The sequence below is a fragment of the Danio rerio genome, chromosome 6 (assembly GCF_052040795.2).
Source record: "Danio rerio strain M-AB ecotype USA chromosome 6, GRCz13ab, whole genome shotgun sequence".
Taxonomy (NCBI): domain Eukaryota; kingdom Metazoa; phylum Chordata; class Actinopteri; order Cypriniformes; family Danionidae; genus Danio; species Danio rerio.
The window spans coordinates 16,562,807-16,580,649 of NC_141026.1; the positions used below are offsets into that span (position 1 = coordinate 16,562,807).

Sequence of the window (17,843 nt, forward strand, 5' to 3'; positions counted from 1 at the left end):
ATCTTTGCAAATAAGGGAGAAATTCAAATCAGTATTTTTTTGTAAGTCCTTTATTTCCACTGAATTATCCAATGAAAATGAGCATTGCATTACAGTCAAGTGCAAGTGCAATTTTCAAGTATTCAAACATTTGGGTCTCACATGACACTCTAAACCTGGTAAAGCTGTATTCTACAGCTTATACGTCTAGCTTTTATCTAGCAAACAAAACATCATGTTCTACCGTTCTATTAAAATATAAAAAAACAATTCAATATGAACATTCATATTATTAAAAAAGTACAAAATTCAAGTGGAAAAGACACAAATGGTACAAATGGTGCAATTAGTTGCAAAAAGATTGCACGCCCCTTGCCTCACAGTTATCAAAATCAGCTAGAATATCGTCCTTTTCACCAATACTGTCAACAAAGTCTTTAGAGTCTCTCATTGCTTATTCCTCCTCCTCTTCTTCTTCCTCCTCCTCATCATCATCATTATCAATACCACCAACTCCAAAGTCCATTTTTGTTAGTACGGCCTCTACATCTTCAGTGTCAATCGTGAAGTGGTCCATACTCTCAAAGCCAGGCTCTGGCCTCTGTAGATGAGAGTTCTTGGTTGCATCTTTGGCTTCGATGAGAAGCTGTTTAGCAGCAATGAGGAACTCTGCTGTATTGTTGTTGTCCATCGTCTGAGAAGCTTTGTCCATCAGTTTAATGCTGGCCTGCAGCTGCTCATTGTACTGCTGGACTAGAGATCTGATCACAGCCACCTTCTCATCCTGCTCCTGGGTGATCTGCTCCAGAAGATGCGTCTTACGGTCTTCTAGGACGGCGTAGAGATGGTCAAATTTCTCCCCCAGCTTCTGCTTCTGTGCCTGGCAGTTTTCTTCCACTGTTTTGGAGGTTTCCTCCATCTGCGATAACATCGCCTGCAGACAGCTGTTGCTGGCGCCTAGTAGATCAATTGAATTTTTAAGCTCAGACTTCTGGACCTCATAAACAGATTTTAGAGTGGAAACTTCACAGTCTTTGTGCTGACCGAATACCTTGCACATGGAGCAAGTGGGTGTCTGGCAGGTTACGCAGTAGATGTTGATCTTTTCCTCTTCGTGAACATCACACATGGGCTCTTTAGTTTCTTTGGATTTCAAAGGGGGCTCAAGGGCATTGCTTCCTTTCTCCAACTGCTGCTTGTAGATGTCTATGATGTTCTCCACCAGAAGGTTCCTCTGCAGGCCGTAGACACCATGGCGGTCCAGAACCACCTCGAAGCGACAAGTAGGGCATCGGAAGATACCTCCAGAGAAGTGGTAGGGATTTTTGGAGTCGTAGAGTTCACTGGCGCAGCTGCGGCAGAGATTGTGTTGGCACGGGAGAATGACAACAGGCTTTGTGAACATGTCCAGGCAGATGGGACAGCTCAACTGCTTTTCCAGGCTCTCCATGGGACTCGGAGCCCGAACTATTTGACCCGTTTGGATGTCCATTGCTGAGGTAGAGTCCTTATAACCTTCACTGCTTTGCCTCTTTCTGCTTGCTTCTTCCTTTACTGAGGTTTATTTGATCTGGCGGCGCAGAGCGCACTTGGGTCTTATATACCAGCCGGCTGCCTGTGACACTTGATCTGTGCGGCTGTGACAGGATTGCTCCCACCACTTGTTTGTGCGGCTTGATTCGGAGAAACATGCAGCCCTCCAACACAAGCCACTAAAGAAGTCACATGCCAAACTTAGCAACACAGACCCCCTCCCTTTCTAAGCTCTCCATCTGTGGGAGAAATGTGTAGGCAAATCACACAGTCAGGCCAAACAAGAGCCATGTGATAGTTGATGGCATGTAGACATCCAGACATCCAGAACGTCCCCGACTGCACAACAACATGTCCTGTCAATTGCAACATTATTCATTATTTAACTTTAATAGCTTTAGTATAATTGTTTCCTACACTGTAAACAATATCCATAAATTAGCAGTTTTCCATATTTTCTCATTCATGTTTTATTACAATCACAATATTATTATTTCCCCTATTTATTAATGCTTTTTATTGCATTATGCGACCTTGATCTTTTGTCCAACAATTAAAAGATTGAAAAGTGACTTTAATTAACAATTTAAATAGTTTAAAGTAATATATTGTCTGGGTTGGTAGATCACAATACAAAACCCTTGTACATTTTCTGTTATTTTATAGACTTTCCTAAGTATTATAGTATTTCAAACTGTTAAATGTCAATAAATGTCACTTTGTTAAACTGTAGAGTTGATAATTAAATAAACAGAAAATGCTTGTGAACTACAAAATACAGAAAGAGGTTTTTTTTTTTTACATTTACCATTAATATACATCTGTATTTTCTGGAAGAAATGTCAGTCAGGTGGGTTTGTGTGGGCAGGGAAAGACAGACATAAGACTTTCCACTTCAAGCCCCTCATCCCCCATGACTGGGTGTTTCACAACTTTAGCACAGTGAATTTGTAAACAAACAGTCACATGGAACCATTCGACATCAACTTGAGCAATACTACACTGAAAGTCTTATTGTCCCCTCCAAAATAGCAGGTGGACACTGCTGTACATAGTTGTTATGGTTGTCATATTGGTTGCAGAATCGTCTCACTCACATATGTTTGCTAAAACATGTCCAGACCAGTATGTGCTTGTCAAGGGTAAAGTTTATCATCTATAAAAAATACAAACGTAGTTAAGCATTTATTTATTTGCTTTTTTTTAAATCGAATATTTTAATAAAAAGATGGTAATAAATGTGTATAATAAAGTATTTGTATTTTTTTGTTAATATTATGAGTTGTCAACATATATTTTCAAAATGATATATAACACACGAGTAGATCGTTGAGGGTAAAGACAAAATCAAAATCAGTGTTGTTCTTAAATGAAATTAACAATGTTTTTGTTTTTTAATAATCAAAAAATAATATAAATAAAACATAATTAAAGACAATATAAATAAAAAAACAACTAATGTGGATTGTAAAACTTATTCAAATTATAAAAATACACATACTTTTATCTATATACACTCAGTTACCACTTTATTAGGTACACTTTGCTATAGTAGTTTCTGGTTAAACTCTTTTTGTTTATAACTCTTTGGGGTGTATATTTTTATTTATTTTTTTCCTAAACCTAAATATTGCTTTGACGTATCAATTATATAGACATATTCAATATGTAAATGCCTATATAAATATCTTTTACCACAAGAATGTCACATGAGTGTCACATGCTAAAATATCATGTGAATTAAATGTGGAACACATAAAAAATGCGGTTCTGTATCACATTGGATCTCAACATGTTTTCAATTTAAAAAATAGCCAACATCACATGTTTGTTAACATGTAATGCTGACATATGAAGACATATAAAGATTTTCTGAAAGAGGTTCTTGGAAAGCCATGGTCTAGCATACCTCACTCCAACAGATCAACCCAAGTCACCCTTGGGTAAGACTTTACTTGAAGGTGTGTTTATAAGACTGTCATGAAACTTTTATAATCATGACATGACACATCATGAATATGAATTAGATTTTATGCATGCAATGACAACTGTCATTAAGTGTCATTTAATCAATATGTCATTTTAAATGCAAATGTGACATTTATTTGAGATGTCCTTGCTATGACATAAACAATAGGCTTAATCACAACCTGTCTTTGTTTTTGTCATTACAAATTGACATCACTACGACAACAGTATTCATAGCGCTTCACTTTTTCCACATTTTTATGTTACAGCCTTATTCCAAGAATAGATTAAATTAATTTATTTCCTCAACATTCTACACACGATACCCCATAATGGTATTGTGAAAAATATTTTTTTGAGATTGTTAAAAATTTATAAAAGATAAAGAACCTGAAAGATCACATGTACAGTATATATGTATTCACATATATAATTTGAATATTGTGTATTTACACAGCTCACCTGTGGTCAATTCAGTTGTTTAAACATGATTTGAAAAGGCATACACCTGTCTATAAAAGGTCCCGGAGTTAACAGTGCATGTCAAGGCACAAACCAAGCATGAAGACAAAGGAATTGTCTGTAGACCTCCGAGACAGGATTGTCCAGGCACAAGGACAATGTTACAGAAACATTTTTGCTGCTCTGAAAGCTCCAATGAGCATAGTGGCCTCCATCATCCGTAAAAGGAAGACGTATGGAACCGCCAGGACTCTTCCTAGAGCTGGCCAGCCATCTAAGCTGAGTGATCGGGGGAAAGGGCCTTAGACAGGGAAGTGATCAATAACCCGATGGTCACTCTGTCTGAATACCATCCCTACAGTGAAGCATGGTGGGGGGGAAGATGAATGCAGCAATGTACAGAGACAGCCTGAATGAAAACCTGCTTCAGAGTGCTCTTGACCTCAGACTGGGGTGACAGTTCATCCTCCAGCAGGACAATGACCCAAAGCACACCGCCAAAATATCAATGGAGTGGCTTCACAACAACTCGGTGAATGTCCTTGAGTGGCCCAGCCAGAGCCCAGACCCTAAATCTTATTGAACATCTCTGGAGATATCTGAAAATGGCTGTACACCGTCGCTTCCCATTCAACCTGATAGACCTTGAGAGTTACTGCAAAGAGGAATGGGCAAAAATTCCCAAAGACAGGTGTGCCAAGCTTCTGGCATCATATTCTAAAAGACTTGAGGCTGCAATTGCTGCCAAAGGTGCATCAAAAAAGCATTAAGCAAAGGCTGTGAATGTACATGTGATTTTTCAGGTTTTTTATTTTTTATAAATTTGCTATCTTTTTTTTTATCTTTTTTCACATTGTCATTATGGGGTATTGTGTGTTAATTTTGTGGAAATAAATTAATTTAATCCATTTTGGAATAAAACTGTAACACACATGTAAAAAAAAATGTGGAAAAAGTTAAGCACTATGAATACTTTTCGCACTATAACTTGTCATAAATCTGTAATAAACATAAATGTCATGGGGCATTATAAGTGAGTCAATAATATTCTTTTTGACCTACAAATTGAATTTCTCATTAAAATATCATTATTTGTCAATGCTTCGTCAAATATATGTATTACTGTCATGAATAGTTTTTTTTTTTTTTTTCAAATTTTTTTTTAGTTTCTTCCAACAGACGGTCAGTAAATGGACAGTTTTAAATATTTAAAAAAAAAAAAAGATGAATAGGTGTTAGACAAATAAAGTAAATAATCCAATATCACTATTAATAATTCAAATTGATGAATTTGTATTGTATTGCATTTGGCACATTTTATTGCACTTTTGAGCAACTGTCCATTGTAACCTATCGGTGCAATCTTATTTTTCCAGAGGCATTCTTTGCTTTTAAGGATACACCACATTGGATTATTCTTTTTTGTGTGTTATCATAATTTCCAGGTCGTCTGTGATTAGGCCTATTGTCAACTATGTGGTCACTGAGGTCTGGACATCTGTATTGTTTTGTGATCAAACATAAAATGTGTACTAAGAATGAAACAAATTATTAATATCATTAATAAATTGACAGATGCTTATACTCACAAAAATTACAAGTTGGAAATAGAGAAATTTAAATACACTTTTTGATGATTTCTCTTGCAAACCTATGTATGCATGACTATAAATTATGAAAATAATGTAAAAACTGTTTATGCAGCTGATTTGGACAAAACGCTATATGGCTTAACCCACCATTGTACTGTCTTTATTAAATTAGGTTGAAACAATGCAATAAAATGCTAATTTATAATTTTAATTTTACTTATTATTATTGAAGGATTTATTTTATTTCTCTAACACCTATTCATCTTTATTATGACATTTTATTCTGCCCTTCTTCAAAAGTATATTCAAAAGAATAGTCTGACCTTGAGGAAACATTATCAAATGAAAATATTCCTGACACTCTTATTGACATGACATGGACAAGTGTTGACATGACATTTTCAATTCAGTTTCTACCACTGTAGTTAAGCACAAGAAAATATTAATGGTGCTGTTATAACATTATTTGACATGCTGTATTACTACCATAATTATGATATTGATATATATAATCTACTTTGCTCAGTGGCTTCATGACTGTTTAATTAAAATAGGAGCAGCTGATGTAGCGTTTCATATAACCTTTATGAAGAGGCACAGAGGACAGTTTGTTGGCGCTTCCATGTGTTCATCGTCCATGTAAATATAAACAAGTACATGAGCCAGCTGCAAGCCGATACCAGCAGAAACACTTAAGCAACTCATAGACACAACTTGTAAAACTGAATTTTGCAACATGTATCCCGAGTTTAAATTGATTAATTGGTGTATCTGTGATTTGTTTGAATATTTTTGTGCACGTTTTGGAAGCCAAACACGTTCCTGGAACGCAGTGTCTTGGATCAACGTGAGATGGCTTAAATGTCAGAGACTGGATCAAATCACCGTCTGTCTTCTCCTCACAGGAAATTCGAAGAAAGCTTCAAAGTGACATCTGTGTTAATCCATCCAACTAGCACAGTGTGAGGAAATAATTTAAATGTATTTACTTTGTGATTAAACAAAACTCGTTCTGATTCAATAACTACATTATGAATCATTTATTAAACATTAGCAAATAGTTCATTTATTATTTACTAAGCATTAAATTAATATATAATAAAAAGCAATGTGTAAATACAGCTACAAATGTTGTATCATTGATGTAAAAGCACATGTATGATTCTATAAGCAAATGTATAAAACTGTATAGTAGTTTTATTTTAGATAAGATTGCAAAGATCTATATTTTATTTGATAAAATTTCATGAGTGTATCTTGAAATAAATACCAATTAATAAAGTTGTTTATTTTATTTTTATCCTGTTTAGAATATAAAAATATGACCCTTTTAATGTCATTTATAAGAGATTTACAAAGCATAAATAGTCCTCATTTTAGATTAGGTCACAAAACTGGATGGCGTTAAGTTAAAAAAAATCATTAACAAACAAAGTAACTATTAATACAACAACAACAATAAAAATAAATAAAAAAATAAAATTAATAATAATAATAATAATAATAATAATAATAATAATTCCTTACATTTATATAGCACTTTTGGGGGAATCTCCTCATCCACCACCAGTGTGCAGCGTCCATGTGGATGATGCGATTGTAGCGATATTGTGCCAGACCACACACCAGCTGATTGCTGAGGAGACAGAATTAATATATGAGGATGGTTAAGGGGCCATGATGGACAGAGGCCAGTGGGCAAGTTTGGCCAGAATGCCGGAGTTAAACCCCTACTGAAGAATATCCTGGGATTTTTAGCGACCTCAGTTTAGCATCACTCACTGAGCACTATAGAGTCCCCATCAATATACTGGGGCGTTAGGCCCTCTCACTAGCACCACTTCCGGCAGCAACCTAGCTTTCCTATGTGGTCTCCCATCCAGATACTGACCAGGTGCAACCCTGCTTAAAATACGGAATCGTCCCGTATTGCGCGTCCCGTTTTTAATCAATACGGGACGAGTTTTGTCCCATATTTTTATACCGTTCTTTTTTTTAAGTAGCTTTTCATGCAAATCATCCCACACACATTTTATGAAGTTGCCTTATTCCCGCAATGACAGAGCTCACAAACATCAAAGCAGTTAGATAGTTCTTCGTACCCCAAGTCTCTCCCGAAGCAGACAGGGTAATGACAGTATAATCATTATCAACAATATTTAGGTTAATGGCTTAATAATGTTAAAAAATGTGACCCAGTCTGTGAAAATCTAGCTGGAGTCTTTTGTTGTTGTTGCTGTTGTTGTAATGTACTGTTTACTACATGAAATAAAGAACAGTCTTTAAAGAACAGTGAAAATAATAAAATGTATTTAATATTAGCTGAGTAAAACCATGTCAACAACTGAAATCACAGTGAAATGAATGGCTACACTCAAACTTTATCTCAGAATTAGATTTGGCCTGGTTTTCACACACTGGGTCACAAATTGTAATTTGTAATAATTCTGTAATTACAATATAAGTTGATCATATACCAATGCAATATTATGATTTGTTTGTTAATGTAACGTTCCCTCGCAGAACGTATTTTGGATAAGTGTGTGCGTTCGTTTGTATGTGGGTGTGTCGTTTCATGCATGTGTTACAGGTACGAACGGCATTGGAGGATCCGCATTTCGTGCTGATGACGTTGGCCGCTGACGCTGGGTTTGCGCCACCAATCGCTGGTTGGCGTAGCGTTTAAAAGCCGAGCCCAAACTGCAATGGCGATCTCTCTCTCTCTCTGTCTCTTTCCTTCTCGCCACTTCTCGCTCTTATTCTTTCTGTGGGTCTCTGTGAGGACAGTCTCTCTTGCGAGGGCTAGTCTGAGAGAATGTGTTTTGCTTGTTTAATGCTCTTGTCTAAAATTTTGCGATTTAACAATGTTTGTGAAATTGTCCAGTTAACTGACATGTTTGAGTGATGCCTCGGAGAGGTGTAGGAGTGAGTAAGTCGCGCGATATACATATACAACACTCAGAGTGATATTTTGTATTAGTTCACTAGGTTCAGGAGAATGTGCTGTTTTCTGTATGTTTTGTTTTTAGTTAGAGCAGTTTAGTTAAGACGTTTGGTACGTTGAAGATGTTTCTTTTCATGCTTTTCTTTTCATATTTAGTTTAGTTTGGTGAAAACAGTTACTGAGTTTTGTTATATTTATTTCTTTGATTTAAGCACATTCAACTACTTCCTCTCCCCCCAGGTAATTCATTATTTAATCATTGTAAATATTTTTCTTTCACTGTATAATATATTTTCACTGGTTTTCATGGGATATATGGGCAATAAATAATTGCAGTGATTATTTGATTCAGTTTATTTCTTTCCCCATCCGCTTGTCACACACATTAAACTGATGTATGTTATTGTCATCTACTCCTAGTTTAATATTAACATCTAAAAGGACGTAACATATAATTGGGGGCTCGTCCGAGATCTATTTAAATTATTTAAAATCTTAATTTAGTCCCGGATAATAGTTTTGTGTGTGTGTACTCGGATGGTGTAGAGAAAAAAGGAGAAAAACTGTGACAGTGAAATAGTATCATTTTCTCTCTTTGTAATTTTGGTCTTTTGTTAGTAAGTAGGCTATATGTGAGAATTTAGACAATGAGTACTTTTGATTTAGAAACATTTGTTGCTAATCCGACATTGGAAGTTTTTGAGCGATGTAGGAAAGACGATTTATTGCAGATAGGTGAACACTATCGCATTCCTGTTGTGAGGCAGTCTTTAAAGCGCCTTATTAAAGACGAGGTTTTAAAGCACTTGATTAAACACAAAATTTTAAATTTACCTGATGCGGATGGCGATAAGGCTGGTGCAGAGGCTGTAGAACACAGTCCTGATAATTTAGTGGATGCGGAGAAGGAGACGGGTGAGTATGCCGAGGTGGAGACCGAGGCAAAGACAGGCTTGCCGCCCTTCCATCCATTTTCCCCGACTTCAGTTGAGTCTGGGGGTGATGCGAGGCTAAAGGTCCGCCTGGCTCGCATGCAGATTGAAGCTCAAGAGCGAGCTGAGACGCGCCATGCCGAGATGAAGCTGCGCCTGGATATCCGTAAATTGGAAATCGACGCGGAGACACAGGTAAAACTTAGACAGCTCGAGTTAGACTCGATGAAGGTTGGTTCTGGCCGATCTGTGCAGTTAAATCCTGTAAGTCCTGCTGCTAATGATAATTCAATTTTTTTGAGTGATGTTTCGTCTAGTGCTTTTGATATTAGTAAGCATATTGCTTTAGTGCCTCACTTCAGAGAATCCGAAGTGGATTCCTATTTTGCTGTTTTTGAGCGTGTGGCTGCCGCACTTCATTGGCCTAAAGAAGTTTGGTGTCTTTTGCTACAGTGTAGATTAGTCGGAAAGGCACAGGAAGTTTGTTCTGCTTTAACTTTGGAGGAGAGTTTGAAATATGATTCAGTTAAGAGCGCTGTTCTCCGCGCATACGAGTTAGTGCCTGAAGCGTATCGACAACGTTTTAGAAACCAAAAGAAAAATGCACAGCAAACATTCGTAGAATTTGCCCGTGACAAGGGAGTTCTTTTTGATAAATGGTTGGCTGCTAACAATGTGAGAGATTTTAATGCGCTGCGAGAATTGATGCTTCTGGAGGATTTTAAAAATTGCCTGCCTGAGAGAATTGTCACATATCTTAATGAACAGAAAGTCACGACTTTGTCACAAGCCGCAACTCTTGCGGATGAGTATGTGTTAACGCACAAGAGCGTGTTTTCTGTACCCCGACCTGACAAGACATTGAGTTCATTCACGGCTCAAAATTCCGCACGTCCAAAAAGTAGTTCACCAACGAATAAAGAGATTAGAGAGTGTTTTTACTGCCACAAAATCGGACATTTAATTTCCGAATGTTTAGTGCTTAAACGAAAAAATCAGCAAGGGCAAATGAAACCAGCAGCTTTTGTGAAAACTTTGTCTGAACTTGACTCTAGTGAAAATGAAATTGACGCTGGCTTTAAGCCATTTTTAATGAAGGGACTGATTTCTGTAAATGGAAATACTGAAGAGCAGAAAGAAATTAAAATCTTGAGGGACACTGGCGCACTTCACTCGTTTTTAATTTCTGATGCACTTCCTTTATCTGATCAGACTTACTGTGGATCCAACATTCTAGTTCAGGGAATTGAGATGGGTGTTTTAACGGTGCCTTTGCATCGAATTCACTTGCAGTGTGATTTGATTTCAGGTTTTGTCAAAGTTGGTGTACGTCCTTCCTTTCCTGTCAAGGGTGTTGCGTTTATTCTCGGAAATGACTTGGCCGGGGATAAAGTTTCATCTTTGCCTGAAGTGGTTGATAAACCTGATTGTTTTATCCCTGCTGATGACATTTCTAACACGTTTCCAGACGTATTTTCAGCGAATGTAGTCACTCGTGCCCAAAAACGCAGAATCGGAGAAGAAATAATATTATCTGACTCATTTTTGCCACCTTTGTTTACTGAGAATCCTGCTTCGGTCGATTTTAAAAGTTTTAAAGGTGCTGAGAAAGAAACGCGCTCCGACAATACTCCGCCCACAGATGCGTCCGAATGTGATCTTTTAACTGAACCTATTTCGCACGAACGAATTAAAAATGCACAACGAGATGATGAGTCCTTAACGAAATGTTTTTCTGCGGCTGACAAAGATTTTAAACAAACGAAAAATAACCTGAGTGTATATGTGATTGAGAATGGATTATTGTTGCGTAAATGGCGTCCTAGCAGAGATGTAGAGAATGAATGGGAGGTTGTTTGTCAGATTGTTCTGCCTACAATTTATCGAGAACAAGTGCTAAATTTGGCCCACGATCACCCTTTATCTGGTCATTTAGGTGTGACAAAAACTTACAAGCGCATTCTTAAACATTTCTTCTGGCCTGGCTTAAAGAAGGATGTTGTTTCTCACTGTCGCACTTGTCATGTTTGTCAGGTCACTGGCAAACCAAATCAAAAGATTCCACCAGCACCACTTGTTCCGATCCCTATTGTTGGCGAACCATTTGAGCACGTCATTTTGGATTGCGTTGGTCCTCTTCCAAAGACGAAAGCAGGTAATCAGTTTTTATTAACTATTATGTGCTCTGCAACCCGCTTTCCCGAGGCCATCCCGCTTAGGAAAATCACTGCACCTGTTGTGATCAAAGCGATGATCAAATTTTTTTCTACTTTTGGGTTACCAAAAATCGTACAAACAGATCAAGGTACGAATTTTCTGTCAAAAGTGTTCGCGCAAGTTTTAACCTCATTAGGCATAAAGCACCGAACATCAAGCGCGTATCATCCTGAAAGTCAGGGAGCTATCGAACGTTTTCATCAAACACTAAAATCCATGTTGAGAAAATATTGCATGAGCTCTGAAAAAGACTGGGATGAAGGAATACCATTAATGTTGTTTGTAATTCGTGAATCTACTCAGGAGTCAATAGGGTTTTCTCCGGCAGATTTAACATTCGGTCACGTCTTTCGCGGGCCTCTTAAAGTGCTGAAAGATGGGATGTTAAATGAAAAATCAAAAGGAGTAAATATTTTGGATTTTGTTAGCCGTTTTAGAGAACGTTTGCACAATGTTTGCACTCTTGCACGTGAGTCACTGTCCGTAGCTCAGGAGGACATGAAAGGAAGGTATGACAGAAAAGCTGTTGTCCGTGACATTAAACCTGGTGATGATGTTTTAGTACTGCTACCGGTACCCGGTTCAGCGTTGTCCGCTCGTTTTTCTGGCCCCTATAAGGTGTCAAAAAAACTGAGTGAAACTGACTTTGTGATAAATACACCTGATCGAAAAAGAAAATTTCGCACCTGTCACATTAACATGCTCAAGTTGTATTACCCTAGGAAAGTGTCTGGTAATCTCGAAAAGGAACAACTTGCTGCTGTTTCCTCTGATCCCTTAGTTGCTGCTGTCACTGCTGTGTGTGACTCTGCTGATGTGAGTGAGCTGCCTTCTCTGGGTGAGTGTCACAATGATGATGATGACTTTACGTTTCGTAATGACTTGACGATGTGTGGTAGACTTTTGAATTCGGAGATCCTTGATAATTTGCCAGATTATTTTAATACTTTGTCAGAAACACAGAGACGTGATTTGATCAAACTGTTGCGAGAATATCCGATGCTGTTTAGTGATGTGCCGACTCAAACTAACGTGCTACAGCATGATATTCAAGTGACATGCGATCATCCTATTAAGCAACATGCTTACAGAATAAATAATGTAAAACGTTCTGTGATGAAAGACGAAGTTGATTATCTGTTAAAAAATAATCTAGCAGAGTATAGTCATAGTCCCTGGAGCTCTCCGTGTCTGCTTGTGCCAAAAGCTGACGGTACATTCCGTTTTTGCACGGATTATCGTAAGGTAAATTCCGTAACAGTGCCAGATAGTTATCCATTGCCCAGAATGGAAGACTGTATTGACAATTTGGGTTCGGCGAAATTTGTCACGAAGTTAGATCTACTCAAAGGATTTTGGCAAATACCATTATCTCCGCGAGCTGCGCAAATTTCAGCTTTCGTTACACCGGATAACTTCCTACAATACAAAGTAATGGCTTTCGGGTTACGAAACGCTCCCGCAACTTTCCAGCGCCTCGTAAACATTGTATTGTCTGGAGTTCCAAATTGCCATGCATACCTCGATGATTTAGTAATTTATTCCTGTGACTGGGATGAGCATTTGTCTGCACTTCGTACTGTTTTTAAACGGTTATCTGACGCTTCGTTGACTATTAATTTAGCCAAGTGTGAATTTGGGAAAGCAACAATTACCTATTTGGGCAAAGAAGTAGGTCAAGGTCAAGTTCGTCCTGTGAGTGCCAAAGTGACAGCTATAGCTGAGTTTCCAATTCCTACAACGAGACGCGAGTTGCGCCGCTTTTTAGGAATGGCTGGTTATTACAGGAGTTTCTGTCGTAATTTCTCGACTGTTGTTTGTCCCTTGACTAGCTTGTTGAGTCCAAAAGCTGATTTTGTATGGTCTGATGCATGCCAACAGGCTTTTGAGAGTATTAAGTTGTTGCTTACTTGTGCACCTGTTCTAGCCGCACCTGACTTCTCACGTCCATTTAAAATAGAAGTTGATGCCAGTTCTTTGGGTGCTGGCGCTGTGCTTGTTCAAGAAGATGATGTTGGCTTTGATCACCCAATCTGTTACTTTTCACGTAAGTTTAATAGACACCAACGTAATTATTCCACCATTGAGAAGGAAGCTTTGGCTTTGATTTTGGCGTTGCAGTTCTTTGAGGTTTACGTGGGTTCATCAGTTTTGCCTGTTACAGTATACACTGACCACAATCCTCTAGTGTTTCTGTCTAGAATGTACAATCACAATCAACGCCTTATGCGTTGGTCGTTGATTGTACAAAATTTTAACTTAAACATAAAGCATAAGAAAGGATCTGAAAATGTCATTGCTGACACTTTATCTAGAGCTTAATGTTGCTTTATGTTTAGTCTTAAGAGGGTGAGTGTAACGTTCCCTCGCAGAACATATTTTGGATAAGTGTGTGCGTTCGTTTGTATGTGGGTGTGTCGTTTCATGCATGTGTTACAGGTACGAACGGCATTGGAGGATCCGCATTTCGTGCTGATGACGTTGGCCGCTGACGCTGGGTTTGCGCCACCAATCGCTGGTTGGCGTAGCGTTTAAAAGCCGAGCCCAAACTGCAATGGCGATCTCTCTCTCTCTCTGTCTCTTTCCTTCTCGCCACTTCTCGCTCTTATTCTTTCTGTGGGTCTCTGTGAGGACAGTCTCTCTTGCGAGGGCTAGTCTGAGAGAATGTGTTTTGCTTGTTTAATGCTCTTGTCTAAAATTTTGCGATTTAACAATGTTTGTGAAATTGTCCAGTTAACTGACATGTTTGAGTGATGCCTCGGAGAGGTGTAGGAGTGAGTAAGTCGCGCGATATACATATACAACACTCAGAGTGATATTTTGTATTAGTTCACTAGGTTCAGGAGAATGTGCTGTTTTCTGTATGTTTTGTTTTTAGTTAGAGCAGTTTAGTTAAGACGTTTGGTACGTTGAAGATGTTTCTTTTCATGCTTTTCTTTTCATATTTAGTTTAGTTTGGTGAAAACAGTTACTGAGTTTTGTTATATTTATTTCTTTGATTTAAGCACATTCAACTACTTCCTCTCCCCCCAGGTAATTCATTATTTAATCATTGTAAATATTTTTCTTTCACTGTATAATATATTTTCACTGGTTTTCATGGGATATATGGGCAATAAATAATTGCAGTGATTATTTGATTCAGTTTATTTCTTTCCCCATCCGCTTGTCACACACATTAAACTGATGTATGTTATTGTCATCTACTCCTAGTTTAATATTAACATCTAAAAGGACGTAACAGTTAAGGTTAAGTCATGCACAAAATTTTAAATTTATTACTTGAAACATTTTATTTAATACATTAAAAAACAACATAATGCCTGTGTAAAGAAAATAAACTAGTAAATTGCTACTTATTTTAAAATAGAAATAGAAGACACCGTTTTTTTTTTTTTTTTTTTAGAAATAGAAATAGAAGACACCTGAAATTTACTACACCTGGTTGCCTTCATTTGTTAGGCTGAATCAAATTAATCATGAATTTATTGAACTTACATTAAGTAAAACTGACCTTAAACAGCTTGCATAACTTATAAAATTAAGATAGAACATGATTAACTTAGTTCAGTAAGTTCAAATGACTTAAAAACATATGCTGTCAGGACTAATTGATCATATCATTTTTTACAGTTTAACTAATGTTTGTATCTAGTTGATGTATGAGCTGTTTCCATGTTTGGATAGTTGTTACTGCAAAAAAATGACAAATATTTTAGCCAAAATCTGTTATCAATACCACCCTTCAAAATTAGGTTCATTAGTATTTTCTCCTCGTCTCTAGGTTACAGCAGCTGAGTTAACATCAGCTATATCTGTGTTGCACAGTTGTAAAAGAGAAAGACTGACTGTATCTGTTTAAACAGATTTCAATAAAAGAAGTTTATTTTAATGTCCAAGTGTTCATACTTTCCTGAAAACATATTTTAAGTTGTGGTTTACCACCACTGGCATGCTATTGGGCCTGTGATCACAGTGGTCTAGGCCCCCAAGGGATATGGCCCCCGCTGCGGTATATGCGTCCCTTATTTTTTTGTATCAAAAGTGGTAACCCTAGCGGGCGATCATGTGAAAGTTGCAGAGAGCTAACCATGTACTTACACATACTGAATGAGCTTTAAAAAACACCAACTATTCTTAAACAGCCTAGCTGGTTTGTAAATATCGCAATACTTAATTTAGTAATGAAAATAAATCATTAACAAAGTATGAAAACACAATCATTAAGCACATTAAACATGTGCTTATAAGTCAAAACAGCATTTGTACATACAGTATATTTATAAACTGCTTACTAACATCTAATAATGTAGAGTTAATAAATTATTCACTTAATAAATTATTCAATGATGGTTGCTGTTGTTGTCTTTATATGTATGTATAAATTAGTTATTACATATTTAAAATATGTTTTTTTCATTACAGCACCCACGAGAAACAAAATGTGACACATCAAAAAAGTACTGTAATTTCCAGAGCTGTCATTTCCATTAATACAAAAACAAATGTAGTGGAAATGTGCAGAATTTTACATGAATGAATGAGAAACAATTACTTCCCAGTCCATGTAAGTACATTGTTATTTTTTAGAAATAATTATAATTCATTGATTTCTGTATGTCCCCCTAGACCTGATTCTACTGTTGTTGGATCCATTTGTTTCTCCACAAAAAAATCCAATCAATTCAGGTCTTTTTTGTTAGATCTTGTCATCTCAAACCCCTCTTCTATTTCTTATTGGAACAACCTTTTTGATGATATTGAACAGCTGTATGTTTGGTCACTCCCCCAGAATTTTTTTTTTTAAACAAATAAAATTAAGGGAATATCTTTTAAAATTGTTCACAAATTTTATTCAATTAAACCCCTTTAAGTTATCTTGTTAAATCTTTCTAGTCTGATGTGAATTCTCTAATTGTCCAAAAGGTCTGTGGTGATTTTTTTGTATAAATCTCCTTTTATTTATTGAAAAGTTTTTATACATAAATGTAAGTATATTTTATTTTTTAAATGAGAATTGGAACTGTACTTGAAAACCATTACAGACTCTCATAACAAGAAAACAGTTAAAACATGTGCTCTATTTAATACTCTGCATTAATTTGTTTTTGTTTTTTTATGTGCCCTCTCTTATTTATTTATTCATTTGTTCTTTTTCTTCTCATTGTCTTTCTTTTGCTTTACCTTTAAAATATATATACTTTTAATTGTCACATTTATCTTGTAGCAAAAATGTATATTTTTATTGTTTGTATTACCTCTATCTGTTAGTATTTCTATCTTTTGTAATTGCCTATTGTTATTGCAATAAAAAATAAAATAAAATAAAATAAAATAAAAAAACATTGTATGTTGTACCGTATGACTAAAGAGTGTCCACTGGGTGGCAGAATACACCACATAATTTTTACACCTCACTCACAAACTGTCCTAAACTTTCAGTTTTTTTGTTATTGGTTCAATCCACAGCTCTGATACAAATGTCTCTGAACCGTATCTTCCTTTGTTCTGCCATTATGAAGAACTCAGACTAAAATTCTGCACCACAGAAACAGTTTTCTTTTCCTTTATGTCTATAAGAATGTGTTTGTCTCCAACAAATATGCTTCCTAGGTTGTATGTGATCACTGGAGACGGATTATTTGTTCTGGGGCAGTAATCAAAGATAACCAATGAATGTACATTTCCTGACTGGAGCCAGTTTGGCCCCTATCGACAGAACCATCTTTGTGTCTCATGACTCTACAATATGAGTCCATTGTGGTTGTGTGTACAAGAAGCACAATGACTTGTGATCAACACTGTACGACTGTTGTGCTGAATTCAGTGCCGCGTTAAAGTACCAGATTCAGAATGGCGTGCAGACGAGATTCCTGTTCTTGACAGTGTGTTTAACTTCCGCCTCTCACAGAATGTCAAACAGCCATAAATACAGCAGTGTGCTTGGTACAATGGCGCAGTCCACAATGACGCTGATAGAAAGTGCACTGACAGTTTTTCCCACGCTTCAAGACATTTAAATGGCCGCAGAAAAATTGTAAAAAAAAAAAATAATTAAATAAAAATAAACAGTGCTAACAAAATGTAATGTGAATGTAAAGATTCTTCCCAAAGCATCACAGTTGCTGCCACATTTTTGTTTAAATGTTATAGATATTTATAAATATTATATTGTCAATGTCAATGATTAAAAAAACAAAAAACAATCAAAACTGT

At 36.7% G+C, this 17,843-nt stretch overlaps 2 protein-coding genes across 3 annotated transcripts in view; both read right to left on the reverse strand.

Annotated features, from left to right (window-relative positions):
* mlpha (melanophilin a) overlaps nucleotides 1–7,345 on the reverse strand; it is a 53,335-nt gene extending 45,990 nt beyond the window's left edge. Inside the window, exon 1 of one of the 2 annotated variants that reach the window (XM_087255738.1) lies at nucleotides 7,062–7,345. The gene's annotated coding sequence lies outside the window, so the exon portion shown is untranslated. The remainder of the gene's footprint in view (nucleotides 1–7,061) is intronic. The other variant, XM_087255734.1, reaches the window with a different exon arrangement.
* trim63a (tripartite motif containing 63a) lies at nucleotides 43–1,552 on the reverse strand. The gene has a single exon (NM_001002133.1). The coding sequence runs from the start codon at nucleotides 1,469–1,471 to the stop codon at nucleotides 434–436; it is 1,038 nt and encodes a 345-aa protein (NP_001002133.1). The 5' UTR covers nucleotides 1,472–1,552; the 3' UTR covers nucleotides 43–433.
* Nucleotides 7,346–17,843: the final 10,498 nt, after the last annotated feature.